This window comes from Choloepus didactylus, chromosome 4, assembly GCF_015220235.1.
Source record: "Choloepus didactylus isolate mChoDid1 chromosome 4, mChoDid1.pri, whole genome shotgun sequence".
Lineage (NCBI taxonomy): Eukaryota > Metazoa > Chordata > Mammalia > Pilosa > Megalonychidae > Choloepus > Choloepus didactylus.
The window spans coordinates 79,852,111-79,876,555 of record NC_051310.1 but is presented as its reverse complement, the minus strand read 5'-3'; the positions used below and the strand labels follow the sequence as shown (position 1 = coordinate 79,876,555).

Here is a 24,445-nt window from a genome sequence, read left to right as displayed (position 1 = left end):
TGATAACCCAATAAGAACAGATAAGCTATTATGGGTAAATTTAACATTCTGGGAATGCCCAGGATTGACTATGTTTTGTTAATTTCTGATGGGTATGGTAGGAACAAGTTCACAGAAATGTTGGAATATTAGGTTATTTTCTTGGGGTAGAGTAGGAACATGTTGGAAGTAAAGTAGTTATTTTAGGGTAGTTGTCTTTCTTGCTCTCTTGTTACAGTTTGTTTGAAATGTTTTTTTATTTTATGTTTAAAAAAATATTTACTGATACAGTTAATTTTTTTAAAAAGTTAATAAAAAAAAAAAGAACAATGGAAAATATGCAACCTCCCCTTGAGGAGCTGGTGGAGAATTCAGGGGTGTTGGGCTTCCCCACCTCGATGGTTGCTGATGTGCTCACAGACATGGGGGACTGGTGGTTTGATGGGCTGAGCCCTCTACCACAGGGCTTGCCGTTGGCAAGACTGTTGCTGCAAAGGAGAGGCTAGGCCTCCCTATAATTGCACCTAAGAGCCTCCTCCTGAATGCCTCTTTGTTGCTGAAATGTGGCCCTCTCTCTCTAGCTAAGCCAACTTGGCAGGTGAAATCACTGCCCTCCCCCACATGGGATCTGACACCCAGGGGAGTAAATCTCCCTGGCAACGTGGACTATGTCTCCTGTGGAGGAATCTAGACCCGGCTTTGTGGGATAGAGAACATCTTCTTGACCAGAAGTGGGATGTGAAAGGAAATGAAATAAGCTTCATGGGAGATAGATTCCAAAAGGAGCCAAGAGGTCACTCTGGTGGGCACTCTTACACACAATATAGACAACCCTTTTTACGTTCTAATGAATTGGAATAGCTAGCAGTAAATACCTGAAACTGTGAAACTACAACCCAGAACCCATGAATCTTGAAGACGATTGTATAAAAATGTAGCTTATGAGGGGTGACTGTGATCGGGAAAGCCATATGGACCACACTCCCCTTTGTCCAGTGTATGGATGGATGAGTAGAAAAATGGGGGGAAAAAAAAGGCACCCAGTGTTCTTTTTTACTTTAATTGTTCTTTTTCACTTTAATTTTTCTTCTTACTATATTTGTGTGTATGGTAATGAAAGTGTTCGAAAATTAATTTTGGTGATGAACGCACAACTAACTATATAATGGTACTGTGAACAATTGAATGTATGCTTTGTATGACTGCATGATGTGAATATATCTCAATAAAAATGAATGAAAAAAGACTCAAAAAAAATGAACAGGCAATTCAGTGGATAAAGAAAAATTGTTAGAACTATTGATGTTGGAGCAACTTAACATCTATATACACAGAAGAACTTTGATACATACCTCATTCATACCTTATATAAAAATTAAGTCAAAATGGATCATAGACTTAAATGTAAAACATAAAACTGTGAAACTGCTAGAAGAGAACATTGGAGAAAACTACAACACCAAAGCATGATCCGTGAAGAATTAATTGATATGTTAGACTTTATCAAAATTTTAATTTTTTGTCTGTGAAAGGCACCATTTAGAGAAGAAAAGGACAACCTACAGACCAGGAGTACATACTTACCAATCACATATCAAATAAAGGATTTGTATCCAGAATATTTAAAGAACCTCAAAACTCAGTAAGAAAACATACAACCCAATTTTAAAAATGGATAAAAGATTTGAACAGACACTTTTCTAAAGCAGATATATGGATGAAAAATAAGCTTATGGAAATATGTTCAATATCATAAGGCATTAGGGAAATGAAAATTAAAACCACGATAAATTACCACTACATACCTATCAGAATGGTTAAAATTTAAAACAAATGCCTGAAAATGCCAAGGATGTGGTGCCCTGAGAACCCTTCATACGTTCTTGGTGGGAATGCAAAATGGTACAGCCACTTTGGAAAACAGTTTGTCTGTTTCTTATGAAGTTCAGTGGATACTTCCATAAAGCCTACAGTCTCACTCCTAGGGTATTTACCCACATGAATTGAAAACTAACACAAAAACCTGTGTTTTTCATTATTTCCAAAATCTGAAAACAGCCCACATGTCATTCAGCAGATGACTGGATGAAGTGTGGAACATCCATACAAAGGAATACTCTTCAGCCGTAAAATGGGGCAGTCTGTTGATTCACACAACATGGATGAACCTTAAATGAATTTTACTAAGTGAAAAAAGCCAGATCCAAAAGTCAAAGTATTTGTGATTCCATTTCTGTGACATTCTGGAAAATGCAAAACAGGTAGTGGTTGCCAGCGGTTGGAAATGGGGATCAGGTTGACTACAAAGGAATAATACGAGGGATTTTTCAAGGTGTTGGGAGTATTGTATATAATACAAGGTACATGCCAGATACTTCAGTCTTTGCATTGGTTAAAACTCTTAGAACTGTATACTACAAAGAATGATTTTTGCTGTATGGAATTTTTTTAAAAATCAACCACTATTCAAAGGTAACCCAAGATGGAATGTAGACTGAGAACCATGAATAGAATTACTACAAATGAGTAACATGATAATACTGAAGAGATGAGGAAGAAAGGAGCTGACAGAAACAATTTTGGAAACTGTTTTGACCAGATACTATAAGGATAAAGAAAAAAAAAATGCATCAAAATACAGATACGTAGATACAGAAATATAGATGTGTGTGTATGTGAATTAGTATACAACATATTTCCTAGCTCTATTTGCTGAGAGAGCCTTGAAGCAATGACCCCCAGTAACAGTGAGCCTACCTAGCACTTAGATTTTGGTTTCTAAATACCATTTTCCAGTAAAAGGAATCGGGGCTCCTTGGAGTAAATACAGACGAGCCACAGGTGCCAGAGGACAAAGAAGTGCATATTAAAAGGTGACAGGAGCCACCCATTTGAAAGAGTTCTCAGTGGCCAAAACTGGAGCAATATGAGCAACAAAATAAGAAGTGTTGGATTATAATCCAAGGAATAAAAATTATTTGAGTCTGCTGCTGATATAAGTGATTGTATCAATAAAGAAGGGGAAAAGGAACATCTCTTTCTTAGAGAAGAATTCCAATTAATGAATGTACAAAGGATGAGAGAAATATCAAATCACCATCAAAACACTACAATACAGTAATAATTATTTCAGAATAAAAAGTAAAAAACAGATATATACATATATACGTACATAATAAAGAAATATACCCAAAATAGGAGCCAAGAAGATAGCATTTAGGATGTGTATTTGGCTCATCTTTCAGGAACTGAAGAAAGGATACCTGCTACTTACTTTCAGAAAAAAAGCTACAAAAAGTTTCATTTCTGATGTAGAAGTATGTTTATAAGAATTATCAGTAAACTGTAAAGTTTAATAATAAACTACATTTAGGCATTTAGCAACTTGTACATAAAATTCTCTGATCTTTTTTTAAGTGTCTCTGTGGAAAACTCCAAATTTGCCATGTAAACACATTTACACCCTTATCCTTGTAGGTTAAAGTGAAAACGATATAAATATATATATTTTTAACCCATAGTGTTTTGTAGTATTTTGATGCATTTCTTACAGTTGGAAATAGGTAAAGATATCTATAATAAAACAATCGAAGAGCATTTTAGCAACATTTGAAATAACAATTGTAGGTGGGTCATTGTTTTTCAGAGTAATAGGCCTTCCTCCCTTTTTACACCATTTATTTTCAGATAAGTCTGCCACCAGATTTGGTGCCTCATATTATCAGTGATGCTTATAAAGACTCTTTTCATGGGTTGACAGAGAATCTAGAATCTTGATTTATTCAAGTAAAATAAGAAAAAACTAATTAATAGATTATTTCTAGCATCTAGATATTTGCTAAATGTTTAGGAGAAAAGGAGCAAATATATTTATTAATTTATTTCTCTTACCAATTAGTTCGTTTCCCCTCCAGCTTCATTTTCTTCATAGATGTTTTTTCTCCACTAAAACTATTTTTTTCATATGAAAACTATTTGCATATGATAAACATATATAAAACTGTATGATTTAAAACAGTTTAGTTTATTAACAAATGTTTGAGTTCTTGTTGTTGCCATAGCACTGTGCTAACTACTGTGAGAAATAAGAAAACAAAACAATCTCTGCCGATTCAGGAGCACAGAATCTGGTAGGAGATAAATGGGACATGTGTGACCAGGTGGGGTTGGGATAGGAGGATTTAGATATAAGTAAGAGTTAGTATTCTTCAGTTTCCAAATATAAACTGGTATTGTGACTAGGATCCCCTTTTAAATATTGTCCCATTGGCATGGCCTTGTGTAGGAGAGGCATAAGAGCAAACCAACTGTTGGGCAGGGGCACCTTTAAATCCTATCCCTGGAGAATTTAAAAGAATCTTTCCAGTCTTCTGAAGTCAAATATAGAGACAATAAGTAATTTCTGTTTTTATTTCTTGTGTGTATTATCTTCTCTTTAGAGTTCCAAACATTTGCTAGTGTCTAAACAGCATGTTTTTCTAAAGAAATAATTTTGTTTGCAAGTACCGCATTGTCAGTAACTCTTTTATCCTTCTTATGTGCTGAGTGCAGTCGGAGGAAGAGGAATTGGAGTTGGTGAGTGTGGATTTCTGCTTGAAGGGAGTTGAAAGAGTGTAGAAAGTACTAATTCTCTTCAGTGTTTTTACTTAACCAGTGTTTGCTTTGTTGCACATATTTTTGTTGTTACTTTATAATTAACTACTTCTGAGTGAATAAAGCAATCTACTGGTACTATAGTCAAGTTTTTCTGATTGTAGTAAGTTGACCCCTTTATTTGTTGGAGGGAACATTGGAATAGAGCCTTTAAAAACAGGAACTATCCACGAGCACAGGACACTTGTTAATTTTTTTTTTTTTAAGAAAAGATACAAAATACCTTATATAGTTCCCCAAATTACTAAAGTATTTTTAGAAAATGACTTCATCCTCAGAGTTCCTTAGATTGTAACACACGATCAGTCTTGTGTTATTTCTCTCTTTCAAAAAGATTACATCATTTTGGTGAGGTCACCTTTTTCACAGAGTTGGAATTATTTCATCCTACATGAGAAGATTTGAACTACAAGGGGGTTCCCTGTTTACTACAAGGAATGTCTATGAGTTAATATATACAAACTTTTTTTTCTATCAGAAAATATCTTGTTCGTAAAAGCAGCAAGCCCCCCCCCCCAAAAAAAAAAAAACAAAAACAAAACAAATGGTTTCTGTTGGTTTTTCCTCTAGAAAATAAAGTTGACTAAAAATAACTGCAGTTGATCTCTTTCTTCTTTGGGAACTAAAACCCAAACCTCACAGAAGTAATCATATGAATTAAAAGCAGCCCCTAGTTAGATGACTTTAATTTAAAGGGAATGGAAACTTGAAATTGTTGTTTTTAGCACAGATAAGGGTTTAGATGGCATGAAAGCATGGGGCAAAAGGCATCTGTTGATTTTATTTACATTTTAATATTACGTGTTTATGCATGCTGGTGTGTTTTGCACAATTTGTTTTCTTTCAAATAAGGTTGTCCATGTTCTGTCTAAAATAAGAGATTGTCCTTTATTTAGCTTTGTGATTGCTCTCAAAGTTTTGTATATGGCTTTTTGGTATTGGTTAACTGAAAAACACTTGTGTGCTGGGAATGTGGTGTTGGATTATAATATGGGAAGAATTGGAACATCTCTTGGAGGAATGTTTTAATTAATGATTCATTAATGATTAGCAAATAGAATGTTATAATTGAAACTAATATATTCATCTCACAGTACACCTCATTATTTAAACTTAAGTTACGAATGTTTCCTTGTGAATTATCTAGCTATACGAGGCCCTCTAGCGGTTTCTGAAAGTCACTTACTCTTGTAGAACCCAGTGTCGTTGAGATTAGGAATGCCTGATGGGTAGAACCAATCTTTTGGTGTCTCACTGTACCTCTGTCTTTAAGGCCCCACTAGGAGACTGCCATGGAGATGAAGACATGGCATGGGTAGATTCCAGGTCACCATCTCATGCTCTGTTTTTTTTTCACCTAGTATTGACTTTCCACATTCCTTTAAAGTATACCCTCAATTGTAAAATCTCAAGGATAAATTTCTAAGTCTATGAAGACTTAATACAATCTAGAAATCATAAAAATAAGTATTTGTAACTAAGGAAGAGATACATGACTAAAAACTGTGAACCACTGTTTATGTTCTTTAAAGCTTCAATTAAAGTAAGTCAGACTATAAAACTTAATCAGTTTGCGTCAGAACCAAAATATAACCAGAAACACAGTCTGTTAGAACTTAGAAGGTGTTCGGGTTGGTTTGAGCTCTGAAATGTAACCATGGGTGGCTTTGATCTGCAGTGAGGAAAGTCAGGCAGGTGCCCTGGAGCCTGCACTAAAGACCCTTCTGGTGACAGCCAGGCCGCAGAGATTCCTTTAGTAGCCTTGCATTTACTTCATGACAGCTCCCGTGGAACAGGTAACGATCAGAAGGAATAAAAATATTTATCCTTTTATTCAAGATTTTGTTTTAGAGAAATCGTGAGACGGAGGGTTTCTTGGGACAGTGATTTTAAGGATGCTGCCCTACATGTATGTAGTACTTCAGTTACCAGAGCACTTCCAACTGATTAGCTCGTTCGATCCTCGCAGGATTAGTAGAGGCAGGTAGAATAGGGATCACTGTCTTCCCCCACTTTCCAAGTGAAGAGGGAGCTAAATGATTAAATGATTTTCCCAGTAGGAAGTGGTGAATCTGGGACAAAAAACCCAGGCACTGTTTCCACATACCACATTGTCTTTCTAATATCACCTAACTTAGAGCAGATAGAAAATACCAACTTCAAAGGACTAAACTGAGATTTGGATCCTCATTCAAATGATCTTTTTACAGGTGTCTAGAGCTAACTGAAGGCCTTTATCTGATATGCCCATCTGAAAGTGGTTTTAGAGAAAAACAAATGACATTGTAACTCCTTATAAAAAGCCTCAAGAGCATTGAATTATACTGCTCCTGATATGACTCAGACCCCCAAAATTCATTGTCAGATTGTGACTTCTTCATTTACAAGAAAACAATCCTGAAGTTGTACTTTGGCCTTCTTGGACACTTGTTCACTAACCACAAGGAATGTGTTCTGTTCTTCCAAGGCTCAGTTTTAGAAAATGTGACCTCAAGCCAGTATTGCCAAGAAACTGGTTGTAGCGCACCCCTACACATAGGGAACAATGAATATCTTAAACTAACTTGATGATTTAATAACTGATTTTGAAAATTCACTCCCAGTACAGATAGAATACTATGTAGGATCTAATCAGTCAACAAGTATTTAATATTGCTCCATTCACTGCCCTTTTCTCAAAAGTAGTTGATTCAAAAGTTCCTCTACTCCTTTCCTTTGAGAAGGGTCAAGAGACTATATAAAAATAATACCTATTTGAATTTACTGTTAGCAAGTAGATCAATGGCAGGATTGGTAAGAAGGAATGTTAAAAATCAGAGTATAAGCTGCCCTTCCAATAAGCCAGGACTAAAAAACATATAAATGTCACATGATGGACTTATAAGCCTTAAACATGCAAATGAACTTTGTTATCACCAGGTATTTAAAACCTACACATATTTTGTTTAGGGTAACATGGCAGTATTTGCAGTGGCAACAAGTCCTCCATTTCTGCCGGCACATAAAAGTATCACCCATAATGTGTTTCTATTTTAAGGGTATGTCTAAGACATTCAGTAAACTGTATGAAAAAAGAGCGAGTAATTATATTAATGTAAAAATAGGTCCCTTAAAATGAAACATTTAGTTATTCCCATTAATGTTGTTATTTAAGGTTTCCGCATCAAGGTTTTTTGAAATATGACATTCACATTATAAAACTGAAAAACGTCACTTGTAAATTGAATGGTTTTTTGGAAGTATTAAGTCTGAACCTAAAAATACCTGCGTGATAGCACTTTTTCTTTTTTCTGATCTCTCACAGAATACCCAAAGGATAAGCAGTTCTCAAGCCACTCAACCTCTTGCTACCCCAGTTGTGTCTGTGGCCACCCCAAGCTTGCCCCCGCAGGGACTCGTGTACTCAGCAGTGCCGACTGCCTACAACACCGGTGAGCCTGCCCCCGTTGCCTGTCGGGTGATTTATTTCTGTTTTTGTGATCAACATGTGCTTTTATGATTTTTTTTTCAAGTCTGTTGATTGTGATAAATTATTACCAGTCTTTTTGGATTCACATTTGGATATATTAAAAACATACCCTAGCCTTGAAAAACTTACAAAAAAAATACATTGATAATAGAATGACTTAATCAAGTTTTTTCTTTTGAACTTTCTGGGCAAAGAAACAAGTAGCTGTTATCAAAGTTGTGGCACACATCCAACCAAGGAGAGTAAACTCGTTTCTTGCTAGGTGTTTTCTAGGCAGTTCCTCATTATATGATATCTCATTCTTCCAAGCTTTTGAAATGGGGTGTTTTTCTCTATTCTGTGTTAACCTATGTTGAGAGAGAACATGAATCCCTTTGGACCTCAGGACTCAGGGATGCATAACTGTGTTTTTCCTCTGTGTAATAGTAGTTTGGTTTGAGTCGTTTCTGCCCAAGGGGCAGACAAGCACCTTACTTCTTTTCTCCATGAAGCCATCCACTTTTTGACTCTGAGAGGACCTTTTCACTCATTCATGTGTATTTAAACATTTCATTTTAAAATGCCCTAATTCAAGGGTGTATTAGGAAAGTTTAAGAATTTTACAGTGACTGGAGACATCCCTTTAGCCAAGTGGGCTGTATGGAGAATCCCAGTGCATAGCAAGTTTCATTTAGTTTTATCATTCTAAGAAGCAGCCAAGCAGCCAAAAGTACGTATGGTTTCACTTTCTCACCAGCTGAAGCAAACACTTGATGCTTCAAAGGAAGAAGGAAATAACTAAATTATACCTTGTCAATTACTCAGAGACTGCAATGCAGGGAATTTTATTTTTGTGATTCTCATAAGTTGACTATCATAAAGAGCATCAAATTCCAGACTTCAGGGTAAGTGCTTTAGCACAGTGTGTTTTCAAATTGCTATCTGGAGCTACCTAAGGGTTGCAGAGTGAGAGCTATGTTTGATTGCTGCTTTAATTTCAAGTAGTTCTTTTAGAACAGGAAAATTTTTTTTTAAAGTTCTGTTTTGAGTGAAGAATATGAGGAAAAGCAAGCCTCTTAGGAAGTGTCCCTTACCTTTTCCATGAAGTTTTTCCTTTTTCAAAATGAAAACAAAAACACCCGAAGCTACTAACTACAAACTAGCCTAGGGTCTGAATTGTAGTCCATTATTTCTACCTTACACAGAGCAGAGTTTTCATAGGAAATTCTGTTGCAGTGCTCTGTGTAAGACAGCTGGCTAGGGACATTTCTTTTCTCCCAAGTCTAGCTAAGGAGACAGGAGAGCCCCCGTTGGTGACCATGGACAGGCAGTCCTCAGTGGGACTGAGTGGGGAGAGGAAGCTCTGTGGGCTGGAGTGTTCGGAGGGGACTGGCTGAGAAGATGGGGCTGACACTGGGTGTGGAAGTTGGATTACAGTTTACTGAGCATATGATTATAGGTTTTTCAGTGTACTTTAAAATTCTATGATACTTGTTTTTGGAAATGCCATTGGATTAGAAGGAATATGTTTTTTAATAAGTCCAGAAGGAATTACTAAAACATGAAAATGGAATTAGAACAAAGATATTGTACTTTCTGTAAAATTGTTAAGTTGTGATGCCTCCTCCCAGGCTGCCCTTTCCAGGCCAAAACTTCAAAATAATCTACCCTGGGATAGAGAAAAATGGCTAGAGGTTGGAAGAAAAATTGGTTGATTAATTGTAGAAGCTTTATTTTATTTATGTTATTTAATCAGTCTTACACTGATGGAGATTTAGGTTGTTTACCTTGCTTCGCTATTAGGGATGGCCTGAAATTTTGTACACATACGCTATCATACATGTACAAGTATATCTATAGTATAAATTCTCAAAACTGATGCATTAAGTAGCACTATTAAAAAAAATTGAATTAGTTTTTTCCAAACCATCATTTGCTTAACTTCAGTTTCATTCCTTCTTTTGACTGCCTTTTTCTGTGCCGTCTTTCTCACTGCTCCTATTCCATTTTAATTTTTACCGTATTACCTTTAGCTTGCTTATCTGTGTGCCTTCTTTCAACTCTTACAGCAAGTCCATGTTCATTTTTCTTTAGTATATTACCTACCCTTCTACACATATTTAGTGTCAACACATGGCCAGACAATCAATAAAGGAAGGTGTATATAAACAATATTTCAAAAAGCAAAACAGGTCTACACTAAGGAATCCTATACACTTCCTCATGACCATCAATAAGATCATTGCCAGCTTCAAAGACTTACTCTGTAGCAGGCATCTCTCAGGCATGAGAAATATAAGAGTGTATCATGGACAGTGGGACTTGGGACAAACAGTTATGTTATTTAAGCTTGGACCTGAAGGGGGGCGTATGACTTAGCTAGGCAAAGTCGGGAGAATATTCTGGGTAGAGGGAATACCATACACAGAGGCTAGAAGACAAAAAGGAACTGTAAATTGTCTTTAGGAACTGAAAGAAAGCCTGTATAGCTGGGGGTACAAGGGTGGGGCACAGTGGTAAGAGTTGAGGCTAGAGGTAAGAAGGGATTTATAGGCCATGTTGAGGAATTTGGACTTTATCTTGAGAGTATCGGAAGCCTTTTAAGCAGAAGAGTGTCATGATCATATCTTGCATTTTAGAAGGATCACTTCGGCTGCAGGGTGCTTTGGGGCAAAAGTGAATGCAAGGAAACCACATCAGACGCTATTAGAGGGTCCAGCAGTGGGTACTGATGGCCTGGATGAGAGGGATGGCAGCAGTGATAATGAAGCCTGTCAGGCTTGAGGGACAGGGGATAGAATTGACCAGACTTGGTGGCTGGTAACAGGAATAAGCATGAACTATCGGGATAAAACTCACAGGTTTCTGGCATGAGCCCCTGGGCGAATATTGGTTGCATTTCCTAAGATAGGGAGCATATAAGAAGGGACACGTTTGGAGGAAAGATGAGTCCAGTTTGGGACATAACAGATTTGAGGAGTTTGGAGAGACTTCCAAGTGGAGCTGTCAAGTGGACAGGACAAAACAGAGCTTTGGCCCAGACAGGGCAGCCTAGGAGGCATCATTGAGGTGGACCCCCTCTCCAACCTCCATGGGAATGAGGTGATTTTGGAGCATATGGAATGAGAAAGGTATCCAGCCAGGACAGAATGCTGAGCACCAGCTGTCACTATTTTGACTCGATTCCTTCTTATAAAATGTTAATTCACTAGGCAGGTCAACTTCTTCGAACACCTCTCTTGAGACAAAGGAAAGAAGTTAAAAGTAGAAGAGTTTTTGCCACCTCTCTTTAGAACTAAATGGAAAAGACAGGTGTTAATGATGAACTGAAAATAACTCTATGTGTGAATGAGAACTAATGTCCCAAGTCTTGGTCAAAGTGATTATGATTGAAGCATTTGTATGAAATGAGCTGTAGTATACTCCTGTTGCACATAAAGCTTTTCATAAACTTGAGATTATTTTGCATGCAGTCACATAGCTGTGACAGCCCAGAACTTTAATAATTATTGGTGTAATAATGTATTTAATGTCCTTGTCACTAAGCTTTGCACTCCCTGGAAGGGACTGTGTCTTTCCTCTTCCACCTGCACGTGAAGAATGTAAGACTTGCTGATCTGAGTGAGCTGGAATGTCTTTTTGTTCAGAAGGGCAGTGGTGGGCTTATTTATTTAAAATGACAGTGGCATAGGAACATATTTTAAGTGATGTCCTTCTGTTATTTCTGTTTACAACTCTGAAAAAGTATAACAGCTTTTTATGAATAAACTATAAACATTTAGTGCAAAACTGAGATTTGCATGGGAACTGGTTGTGGGAGGCTTCTCTCTTCACCCAGGGCTGAGCTGACCCCTCCCCACTGCAAATTAGGTTGTTGCATTGGGCCCCCAGTTGAGAGGGTTCAGGAAGGCTGAGGGTGCTTGTGCCTATGGGGAGTTGACCCACCTCACCTACTCTATCTAATCTTCCTCACCTTGGCACCAGCCCCCATCCCCCGCACCATTGGGAGGGGACCATCCACCGCCCTGTGGTAAGGGACAGCACCCCAGGGCTGATGCCAATAGCTCTAAGGAGTCCACCAACCCTCCATGCCTCTCCCTGTAGTAGCCCCACCTCTTCAGGATAAGTCAAGGAAAAGTACTGGAACCCCTGCCCTTTGTGCTCTGGGTAAGGACAGAAAGGAGGGAACAACTCTAAAAGGAATATAAGTCTGTGAAGGTTTGTAAATAGTCTGGTCCATGATACTGTTGGGGCACAGTCTGGTTTCTATATAGAGATGATTTAAAAAAAAGAAATACTGTACAAGCTGTGTGCTTCTAGAGTATGGGAAATGGCTTGGGGAAGGTGGCGTCCAGCCTAGGAAGGCTGCTCTGTTATTTGTTCTACAAAATTATTTGTAGATCCTGCAAAACAAATTTGTAGATCCTGCAAAACAAAAAAACAACTGAATATTGCTGGATCCTTTAAGCCTCCCCAGAGAAAATCTGGGGAAGGTTTTAGCCCCGTAAGTAAGTTATTTGCATTATGAAGTACTTGGCTTCTCTCAACTCAGGAACACTTAAAGCTGCTGTTTGAAAGAGAGATTTTGCATGGGCCTTTATAGAACAACACAGTTACTTTTCATCCTTCATCCACACCCTTGAGCAACCCTGTCTTCCTGATTCTAGATTACTCCCTGACCAGCGCAGACCTGTCGGCCCTGCAGGGCTTCAGCTCCCCGGGAATGCTCTCTCTGGGGCAGGTGTCGGCCTGGCAGCAGCACCATTTAGGACAAGCAGCCCTCGGCTCCCTTGTGTGAGTAATTACAAGTATTTCCCCAAATCTTTACTCCCAGCCCTCCCCACTTTCCTTTCTGTCCATTATGGTCTTTTGCTCTGATGACTTTCATGTGAATAATCCTGCAATGATTCTTTGTTAGTTGGACATAGTGTTTGGAGAAAAGGTTTTCTTTACTTAGCTCTAGGCAAAAGATTGGATACTGAACAAACTAAGCATCTCTTAAAGGGGGTTTAGGGAGCAAGACTTTTCTAATATGGGCACGCTGAGGTAGAGAGCCCTAATTAGTAATTTTAGGGGTACCAAGGCCCAGATGCCACCCATAGGCACCCCACTTCTATCTGTCTACTTCCAGCTCTCCCTCCTAATATCTGTCTCTGACTCCACCATTTGAAGAAAGCAGCTTGAAGGTATTCAGGCCCACCTACCACCCTTCCTTTGTTTGGTGAATATCTGTGGACAAGGAGAAGAGGGAAATGAGCTCTGCCCTTTGCCTTTTCCCAGGATTGTGGGGAAGGGGTAGTTTATGTGTGAAATCAGGTGACCTAGAAATCATGTGGTTGATCCCAACCCAGTACACACACCTCACCAACAAGGGTTCACCAAAGGAGCATTCCTTATTTTGCCCAGGGTGTGGGGATGTAAGTGAAAAGGATTCACAGCGGTGCCCAGGGGAGACCAGACATCTGGGCAGGAAGGAGAAGCTGTGCCTTTGTAGGGCCAGGATGACAGTTGGCCCGTGGAGCAGGTGGAGCAGTGTCGCAGATGAGGGGCAGCATGGCAGACCCAGCTGGCCTGCATGGGACTGAGGGACAGCCTCGCCTCCTGCCCTGGAAGTCCCCAGAGAGCCCTTTCTCAGCAAACCCTTTCCCTGTCTCACTCAGAAATAACACCACTATGCACATTGTTACCAGTAGTCTGCTTGGGTGTTCCATCATGGAGGAAGAAGCAGAGGCTTTTGGGGAGAGTTCTTTGCCTACACAGGTATTAGGCCCTCAGGACTACACTGAGTATCTCATATAAACACACTGAAATTAATCCTGGAAAAGCAAGTAGAAATGGCTTGCCTTGAAGCTAAGACTTGGGGGAAAGCCTGTCACTTCCTGCTCTCCTCTGACTTAGCCTTTCTCAGACTGTTTCCTCATCTGGAAAAGAAGGATGGCAGGACTTCCTTCTTGGAGTTGTGAGAATAGACGAGGTGCTGGCCCACCCTCCAGCCCAGAGCAGAGATGTTACCCAGGGAAGAGAGACAGCAGCACCCACAGGCCATGTTGCCAGGTGGTCCTTGCACAGCATGAGAACTGATGCTGTTTTGGATACTTTGCCTACACAAGTATCGAGGTTGTGGGTAGTGGAACCTAGAACTGAAGGGCTCAGCTGTTCAGTTTACTTCCTCCTGGGGAGAGGTGCCAAGCACTGAAGGAAGCAACCAAAACCCATCTTTGAGAACTCAATATTTGACATGGGGCTATTCTCAGCCAGGCCATGTTCATTATAACCTTCCGATTTTGCAGAAGCACTCCTGAACCATCTAACATCTCTCTCTCTTTTTTTTTCTTCCAGTGCTGGAGGGCAGTTATCTCAGGGTTCTAATTTATCCATTAATACCAACCAAAACATCAACATTAAATCAGAACCAATCTCACCTCCCCGGGATCGAATGACCCCCTCGGGCTTCCAGCAGCAGCAGCAGCAGCCACAACCCCCCCAGCCCCAGCCCCAGCCCCGGCAGGAGATGGGGCGCTCCCCTGTGGACAGTCTGAGCAGCTCCAGCAGCTCCTACGATGGCAGTGACCGTGAGGATCCACGGGGCGACTTCCACTCTCCAATTGTGCTTGGCCGACCCCCAAACACTGAAGACAGAGAAAGCCCTTCCGTGAAGCGGATGAGGATGGACGCCTGGGTGACCTAAGGCTTCCGGGGCTGGTGGGTGTACTTTGCGTTGCTGCAGTGGACTGCCCTAGCTATCTAAGTTGGTGAATAAGGACACGAGTTAAATCTATTTAAATTATGTACATACATACATATATATCCCTTTACATATATATGTATGTGGGTGTGAGTGTGTGTGTATGTGTGGGTGTGTGTGTTGCAGACTGAATCAGGCACTTCACCTGCAAACTCCTCGTCGAGCTGTAGGTGTCCGTCCCATGGCAAACGAAGCACTCTGTAGGCAGAGGTCTAGTCTGGCACTTCCTTGGACTACTTGTTTCATAAGATAACCAGTTTTTGCAGAGAAACATGTACCCGTATTTAATTATCCCACACTAGCTTGCAGAAACCTAGAGGGCCCCTACTTGTTTTATTTAACTGTGCAGTGACTGTAGTTACTTAAGAAAAAATGCTTTGTAGAACAGAGCAGTAGAAAAGCAGGAACCAAGAAAGCAATACTGTACATAAAATGTCATTTATATTAATTACCCAACCTGGCATGGGTCTCTATTGCAAAGGGGGTGCATGGGAAAGGGCTGTTGATATTTTAAAAAAAACAAAAACAACAAAAAAAGTCCCACGCATAACTGTTTTTGCACGTGCAAAAAATGTATCGGGTCAAAGAAGTGATCTTTAGCTAATAAAAAAGAGAGAGAATAGAAAACACGCATGAAATATTCAGAAAATACTAGCCTAGAAATAAAGAGCATTAACAAAATGAAGTTAATATATTATGTTATAATTGGAATATGTCAGAAGTTTCTTTTTACATTCATATCTTAAAAATTAAACTGATTTTAGCTCATGTATATTTTATATGAAAGAAAACACCCTTATGAATTGATGACTATATATAAAATTATATTCACTACTTTTGAACACATTCTGCTATGAATTATTTATATAAGCCAAAGCTGTATGTTGTAACTTTTTTTTTTAGAGAATAGCTTTATCTTCTTGTTTTATTAACTTTTTAGTTTTATTTTAAGATGGGGAAAAACAAGAATATCTTGCAAGTAGAACCTTGGAAAAAAAAAGCCATGAACACTTATTATTCTTTATGTAAATTAAAAGTTGAGCCAAACTCTGTGTATATAGCATCTAAATATATTATCATCTTTGATGTAAGTACCTATGTATTGTATGGTCACCGGATTAAAAAGTATATTTTTGTGGATTGCCGCCAATTTGGGGGAAAAAGGCGAGATCCTTATTCAGTAGAGTATTCACTGTTTAATATTTACTATTTTGTTAAATATACTGTACTTTGGATTTTAATTATTAGCCCAGTTTTTTCAGAGGATTGTATCAAGGGGTTTCTCCCCTCACTGGTGGTGAATGTGTTGTTACATTGTAATCTTTGTGCTGTATGGGTTGGGCATCATTATATATTTTATATGTGTACATAAATAGCAAAGTGGCAAAAAAAATTGATATTAAGTTCATCCTGGATAAATATAAAATGTGTTGTAACATTTCATAAGGCATTATTTAAAACTTGCCTTTTGTGAGAAAAAAATATAGTAGAAAAAGCTGACCTGGTTTATTAATATTAGAGAAAATGGCAGAATATTAGATGAGCACAGAGGTTTAATAAGTGGTAAATGATTAGGGAAAACCGTTTGGGGGAAGGGACCTGCCCCCCCCCCCCAGCCCTCTAACAATAGAACAATGCAGCTGGTTGCAGCGCACCACCGTTAACTGTCACGTGCACGGAGCTGGCACTCGGGATGGGGAGGATTCCTCGCATGGTGCAGATCCTGGCCATGATCCTTGCCATCCTCGATGAAGTTAGCGTGGCCCTCTGCTCAGACTCTGAACAAGGCCTTATTCTTACAGGAAGACAGCTAATTGGTGATAGCAAGTTCATCAGTTTACTGGGCTTGTGCCATGAACAGAAATTCAAAGTCGTGTATATCTTTTCATCATAGATTTTTTAAATACTCCTTTTCCTGAGAAACTCAAAATGAGGGTGCAAAAATCGCTGCTACTTTGTTTTCAACTTCCTATTGAGTAGCTACCTACAATTTGTATTTGCGTTTTGTTTTTCCCCTCAGATTATGTTTCCTTTGACATTTTGCTCATAATGCTATTTGTGACAAACCATCAGCCAGATTTCGTGACACATAGATGTCAGGATAAATCTGTGGCATTCACAGGCCGCAAGATGGAGATTTTATTTTAACAGAAGTTTGGGGAGTAAATTTTGATAGAGACCAAGAAAGGGAAGGTGATATGTTCTTTCCCCATCAGCAGAGACATTTGGCTCATATTCAGAAAGGATGAGTTTTTCTTTAAAATGTTCTGGTTTTATTAAACTACTTACAGGCTCATTTCTTCATAAGGTCATACCTGACTGAAACAAGACAGTCCCAGTACTGAATTTCCAAGATAATCCTTACCACTTTGTAAACCATTTATAGCTTTGAAAGTTAAGTGATCTTTTTATCATTATTTATGCATGTTCATGAACTTCTGCTGTACATTGGAATAGGAGTTAAGACATTCACATTTACTGTCTATTTTCTTGTGTGCCTTATGAGATGGCTTTTCTGACTGTATCTCAATAGTCTTCTTTCTATGCAGGTTTATAATCAGTACAACTGCTGTTTTCTAAAATAATGTTACATAAGGCTCGGAGTTTGTATTAAAATTACACTGACCAAGTAACAATTTATTCCGTTTTCAGGAACTGAATATTTGACTGTTAACCTTTCATAAGCCCAGTGTGATTTGGAGCATATGGACTTGACAGAGACATCCCTCACCTTGACGCCCATGTACAAACACATACACATGCACATCTCTCGGTGGAAACCAATTTAAAGCGGGGAGTACACTAGTGGTGTTACTTTAGAATCTGCTTTTCTTACCCTTTTAGATTCGTGTGTTTTGTATAAGACACCATTGCAAGAAAATGTTACTCCTTCAGACGACGTATTTTATTACTAAAACAAAAACAAAAAAAGTTTAGAATAGATTGCACTGTTAAAGTACAGTTTCCAACAGCTGTGCTTCCTTCAGTACTCTTAACTGGCATCACATCGAGAGTGAGAGTCCCCATTGTGTGTTTATAAATGGTTCCAATCAAAACTCCATCTTTTGAGCCCTAATTATGTCCATTGTGTTATAGACTAAATCAGGGGTTTGTTCTAAAAGAACAGTCTATGTTTTACCTTTTTCTTTAAGCTTTAAGGACAACAAGTAACGCATTAACATAATTTCTGTATTAACCATCATGCGCACAAGAAATACATAGTAAATAAGGAACCTGAAAACTCCTGGCATTGGATCATAAGAAGCTAGATGATTAGAATGTGAAAAAGATTTTACAAATGTAAAACTTTTATTTCTCTGTAGAAACTTTCTTCACTTTGCTGTGCAAGAAGACACTGCTTTGCTATATTTAAAATGGCTTTTTTAAAAGAGATTTATGTATTTGGTAAATGTTTGTAGTCAACAGTTCACACAAGAAGCTGTACACGGTTTGATCATGTAAAACCGTTTGGCGGCACAAGCTGGACTTTGTTGCCATCTTTGAGATGAACCTTTTAAGAAAAATAAGTTAATCTCAACTTTTCCCTGAATGTGTTGTTTTTTCTTCATTATACAATAAATATTATAGTGAACTTTTTATCAGATGGTTAAGAATATGCTAGAGGTTGTAAACTATTTGTATCCTGCACTCACTACAGTAAAGACGGACTGGCTCTTACCGCGTCCTCTAGACTGTGTCATGTTTGCCTGGGGAAACTCCCGGGAGAGTGACTCGCCAAGGGCCTGTTTTTGGCCCATCATCCGCCTTCTCCCAAGTCCTAGCCCCTGTCCATCTCCTTCACCGAGGCCTTCTCACCTGCAGGTTCCTTTCTGTATTTTGAGGCGTGGTCAAGGAAGCTGCTCCAGGGACCCAGCAGCACCTCTCCCCTGCCCCCATATCAGTTCCCAAGGCCCTCCTCCTGGAGCAGAAGTCCCACCAGCCCTGGGACCCAGTCCCCAACACCAGCTGGCCTGGATGTGAGATGCACACTGGTGTGGCTCAATCAAATCCATTAAGGCTCTGGTAACTACTCGCAGAAAATACCCCACAGGATGCTGGGGGATGGGGAATGGATGGTGATAGAACTGTCATTAGAGTCTATTGATCTTTAAAGTTCAGGGGATAGAATGACTTGTTTGTCCAAAATGCATGTATAATACTTAGCAGGCTGCAGCAGAACACAAATTTCCTGAAAGGGGTTGAGTCATAATCTCACGGGTGCTAGGTGGGCACTCCAGGATGCTAGTTGGTGCTTTCAGTCGTCGTCCTTGGTCATCATTCAGCAATGCAAACCTGCCTTGGAAAATGTTCTTTACCTCTGATTTTGCCTCCTACACCAGCTCCTAGCTAAGCAGATTCTTGGTGTCAAATTAAAACCTAAATCTTTTGTGCAGGTTGTACTTGCTGGCTAAGGTGGAGCTCTTACTAGCAGGTTGTGAAAGCTGATGAATCCCGTGGCTAAAAGTAATCACAGCTGCAGCACCTTAAAACCGATTCATTGCAGTTTCCCAGTTAGCTCCCACGGGCGCCTTGCTTCAGGCTTTCTGGTGTCTAAGCTGATTCTGTGTCTCACTGGCACCAGCCAAGAAGATTTTCCTGTAGGAGCCCGTCACATCATCCACAAGGTGCCAAAGGACCGCTTCGTTGTAAAACAGGAAGAGGAGCATTGTTTCTCTCTATTCTCCACAAGAACTAGGAGATCTCAGAACAGAGCTGAAACACGGCAGAGAGACGGGCTCCCCAGCACTGAGTGCACTAGCATCGTTTGCCTGGCAGAGACTCCAAGCTGCTGACTGCTCAGCCCAGTGGAACACGAGAGGAGAGTCCTATGCACCAGCTGCCACTGGGTTTGAGCTGAGCATGGGCTCTTCCCAGGCAGCTCCCTGACTGCACATGATGGGGATACTAGGAACTGGCCATTTCTTTCACAGGGGTTAGCCTCCTCCCTTCCAATAAATCTTTTGCACTCCTAACCTCGTCTCAGTGTCTGCTTCCCAGAGGCCCCGACCCAACATGGCACCTTATCCAGCTTAGAGCCCATCAGCCTCCGCTCTGGTCACTTTCTTACAAACACACCAACTCCTCTTGGGCACTTGTCTGGCAAAAGCCCAACCCTGGTTAAATACAGCCTCTGCCTACCCAGCTGTCTACACCCAAGCAGCCACCTGCAGCTGAGGAAGAAAAACCAGTTGTACTAACTGGTTTCACACTAGTTTTCACACTAGTTTTAACCCCCAATTTTAATTTTCCTTAATTTAAACTTTAATTTTAGACTTACGGAAAAATTGCTAAAATCATACAGAACTTCCATGATATTCTTCACCCAGATTTCCCTAATGTTAGCATCTTATATAACCATAGTACAAGTATCAAAACCAGGAAATTAATATTGCTACAGTGCTGTTAATAAAAGACTTTATTTGAATTTTGCCAGTACCTCAGAAAAATATGTTCTTAAACCCAATGCATTCCTGTGGGTGTGAGCCCGTTTTAAGTATGAACATTTGATGAGGTTACTTCAGTTAAAGTGTAACCCACCTCAATCAGGATGGGTCATAATCCTATTACTGGAGTCCTTTGTAAGTGGAATGAAATTCAGAGGGAGAGAAGGCCACAGGAAACCAAAAGCTGAACGTCAACAGGACCCAGAAGAGAAGGGAGAGACCAGAGACACTGCCTTAGGCCTTGCCACATGACAAGCTGAGGATCAAGAATCACTGGCAGCCAGCCCCAGAATGCCAGTCTTCGGAAGAAAGCGTCACTTTGATGACACCTTGATTTGGACTTTCTTTTTGACCTGAAAACCATGAGCAAATACATTTCCATTGTTTAACCTGACCCATTGCATGGAATTTGCTTGAGCAGTCCAGGAAACTAAAATAATACTGATTGGTTCTTTTGTCTAATACCCTTCAGTGTGGATGTGTCTGATGTTTGGGATAAGGCTGCACATTTTTAGCAAAAATACCACAGAAATGACGTGTGTCGCTGTTATTGCAGCACATCATGGTGTTCATAATGTCGATAGGTCTCATGACGAGTTATGTTGCCCTTGATCACTTGATGAAGGGGGTTTCTACCAGGTTTCTCCCTTGTAAAGTCACTGTCTTTTCCTCTGTAATTGATAACTATCATGGGGGAGTTTCTTTGTGACTATGCAGGTTTCTTCTCAAACTTTCACCCACTAATTTCAGCATCTTGTCTGCAACAGTTATTACTGTGGTGTTTGCCTGTTTTCTTCTACATGTTATTAACTGAAATTCTATAAGGAGGAGCTGAACCTTCTCCCCCATGGATCCATGGATATTTATTTTATTCTATAGGTTATAATCCAGTACTATCAACATTTTGTTCAAATTATCTCAGCCTTGGCCACTGGAACTTCTTTCACATGGACTTGTGTGTTCTTTGAAAAGCACCACCAGCACTGCACACACCCCCACCCCCCACCCTTTATAAGTACTTCCTTTCTGGCACTACAAGATGTTCCACGCTCAGGTTGTTTTTCCTGTCCCACTTCTCCAAGGATTCCTGGTTCCTTTCATTGGAAGGTGGTATTTAGAAACCAACATCTGGGCTTTAGGTGTGCTCATTGTTACTACAGTGTCACTGCTTTTAGACCCTTTACAGAGAGAGACAGGAAATAGTTATAGGTATGTTAACCCATGCACATGCACACATCCATATTCTGTAGCTAGTTATCTAAATATATACACTAAAAACCATGAGTTTCTACTAATACTTTGGATTTCAATTCGACACAGCAGGGTTCATTTTGGCCTTTCCCTTTCCTTATTGGTAACTTCTTTCTCCTATGTTGAGAAACTAGGCTCTCATTCTCTACAATCTTTTTACTTATTTCTTCAAGTCTAGTAAAGTTGTTTCAAAATTGCTAACTCATACCTGTGTGAGAAACATTTACTGACAAGATGAAAGCATTTATGTACTTTTTTTTTTTCTTTAGTCTTAACATTATCCACACAGAATAGTGTTTTCCAGTTACTTTTAGTTCACAAACCCCTGCTGTTATTCACCTATAATACAGTAGTTAGGGTCATCTGTTAAGTGTCTTTATTCCATATTGGGCACCCCACTACCACATCCTAGTTGGTTTTAATTCTTTCTTTTGGGAGATATTTGAAGAGTATCCGACATATTCCTATGTTTCTCAGAGAGCTACACAAAAATCCACTCAATATCTTTCTCCTCATCTTTCTTCCCCATTCCTATTCCCACCTCTCCCAACAGTCTCCTGTACATAACCAATCTCTTTAGTTTCTGGTTTAATCCTTCCTGAATTTCTTTTGCACAGATGAGGAGCTTTGCTTTTTTCACTTAACAGTTTAACTGGAAATTACTCCATAGAGTGATCAGGTCATAGAAAACTTCATCATTCTTTTTCACAGCTGCATAGTACCCCATTGTGTGGATGTTCCATAGTTTATTCAACTACCCTCCTATGAATAGGCATTTAGGATCTCCCATATTTTGCAATCACCAATTTATCAATGAGTAACTTTGTGCTTATGTATTTTCAATTGGTTAGAGATGTATCTTCCTGGATTTCCAGAAAGTAGGATTACTGGGTTAAGTTTCTGTGTAGTTTTGTTAGATATTGCCAAATTTGCCTCCAGAGGAGTTGTACAAATTTGCATTTCCTCCAACAATGTATGAAAATTTCTGTTTCCCCACAACTTCACCAACAGAATGTCATATTTTAAACTTTTTCCAGTCTGATAGGTAATTGTATCTCAATGTTGTTTTAATTTGCCTTTATTATGAGTGAGTTGAAGTTTTAATCTCTTGCATGTGTGTAAATTGTGTGTGTCTTTTTCCCATTTGTGTATCATATTTTGGCCCTTTATCTTCCAACTTTTAGTTCTTTTTGTATTAGGGAGTTTAGCCCTTTGTCATATGTTACAAATATTTTCTCCCAGTATGTTAGTTGTCATTTGACTTTGTTTATGTTATTTTTTGTCATGCAACATTTTGTTTTTTTGTAGTCAAATTTATCAATCTTTTTTTAAAATTATTTTTTGGGTTTTTTTTTTTTTTTTTATTAGAGAAGATGTGTGTTTACAGAATAACCATGCATATAACACAGGATTCCCTTACACCACCTCACCACCTTGCATTGGTGTGGAACATATGTTACAGTTGATGAAAGGACATTTTTATAATTGTATTATTAAAGTACATGCTTTAACTTAGAGTTCCCTGTTTGTGTAGTGTTGTTCCATGGATTTTTATATTTTGTTTTTTAATCTGTTGCCACATATACAATTTAACATTTCCCCTTAAAATTATATTCTGCTGTACATTCCAGTGCTGTTAATTGTGCTCCCAATATTGCGCTACCATCACCACCATCCATTACCAAGACATCTCCATCATTCCAAAAAGGAACCCTGCACATTTTAAGTCTTAACTTCCCACTCCCTGGCTCCTGCCCATCCCTTGGTTACCTATATTCTAGATTCTGACTCTGCATTTGCTTATTCCAATTGTTTCAAATCAGTGAGATCATACAATATTTGTCCTTTGTATCTGGCTTATTTCACTCAACATCTTCAACCATCTTGTTGCATGTACCAGGACTTCATTCCTTTTACGGCTGAGTAATATTCCGCTGTATGTATATACCACTTTTCGTTTATCCATTATCGGTTGGTGGACACTTGGGTTTGCTTCCATCTTATGGCAATTATGACTGATGCCTCTATGAACATCGGTGTGCAAATACTCATTCAAATCCCTGCTTTCAGTTCTGGGTATATACCTGGTAGTGGGATTTCCAGGTCATACAGTAGTTCTATACTTAGCTTTCTGAGGAACTCCCAAATGTTCTTCCACAGGAACTGCATCATTTTACATTGTCACCAGCAATGAATCAGTGTTCATATTTCTCCACATCCTCTCCAGCACTTGTTGTTTTCCATTTTTTTTAATAGCAGTCATTCTAACGAGTGTGAAGTGGTATCTCATTGTGGTCGTGATTTATATTTCTCTGATGCAATGATGTTGAGCATCTTTTGATGTGCTTTCTGTCCATTTGTATATCTTCTTTGGAGTGATGTCATTTCAAGTCTTTTGCCCATTTTAAAATTGGGTTGTTTGTCTTTGTTGTTAAGTTGAAGGATTTCTTTCTATATGTGGTTTCCAAATATTTTCTCCTGTTGTGTAGATTGTCATTTTACTTGCATGAAGTCCTTTAAGGCAAAAAGTTTTTAGTTTTGTTGAGTTTCTATGTATCCTTTTTCTTTTGTTGCGTGTGCTTTGAGTATAAAGTCTAAGAAACCGTTGCCCAACACAAGCTCATGAAGATGCTTCCCTACATTTTCTTCTAGGAGTTTTATAGTTCTGGTCCTTATATTTAGGTCTATAATCCATTTTGAGTTGATTTTTGTATATGGTGTGAAGTAGGGGTCCACTTTCATTCTTTTGCATGTGGGTGTCTAGTTTTCCCAGTAACATTTGGGGAAGAGTATTCTTTCCCCATTGAGTGGACTTGGCACCCTTTTCAAAAATCAGTTGGCCATAAATGTGAGGGTTGATTTCTGAACTCTTTGTCTGCCCTTGTGTCAGTATCATGCTCTCTTTTTTTTATTTTTTTTATTGAG

At 39.1% G+C, this 24,445-nt stretch overlaps 1 protein-coding gene across 4 annotated transcripts in view; it reads left to right on the top strand.

Annotated features, from left to right (window-relative positions):
• The window catches only part of MEF2A (myocyte enhancer factor 2A), a 170,988-nt gene extending 152,485 nt beyond the window's left edge, over positions 1–18,503 (top strand). For 2 of the 4 annotated variants that reach the window (XM_037832918.1, XM_037832919.1), the window contains exons 9-12: positions 4,531–4,554; positions 7,937–8,063; positions 12,748–12,874; positions 14,420–18,503. In XM_037832918.1, the coding sequence (XP_037688846.1) occupies positions 4,531–4,554; positions 7,937–8,063; positions 12,748–12,874; positions 14,420–14,768 (627 nt within the window). In that variant the 3' untranslated portion in view covers positions 14,769–18,503. The remainder of the gene's footprint in view (positions 1–4,530; positions 4,555–7,936; positions 8,064–12,747; positions 12,875–14,419) is intronic. The other 2 variants (XM_037832920.1, XM_037832921.1) reach the window with 1 other exon arrangement.
• The last annotated feature ends 5,942 nt before the right edge of the window (positions 18,504–24,445 follow it).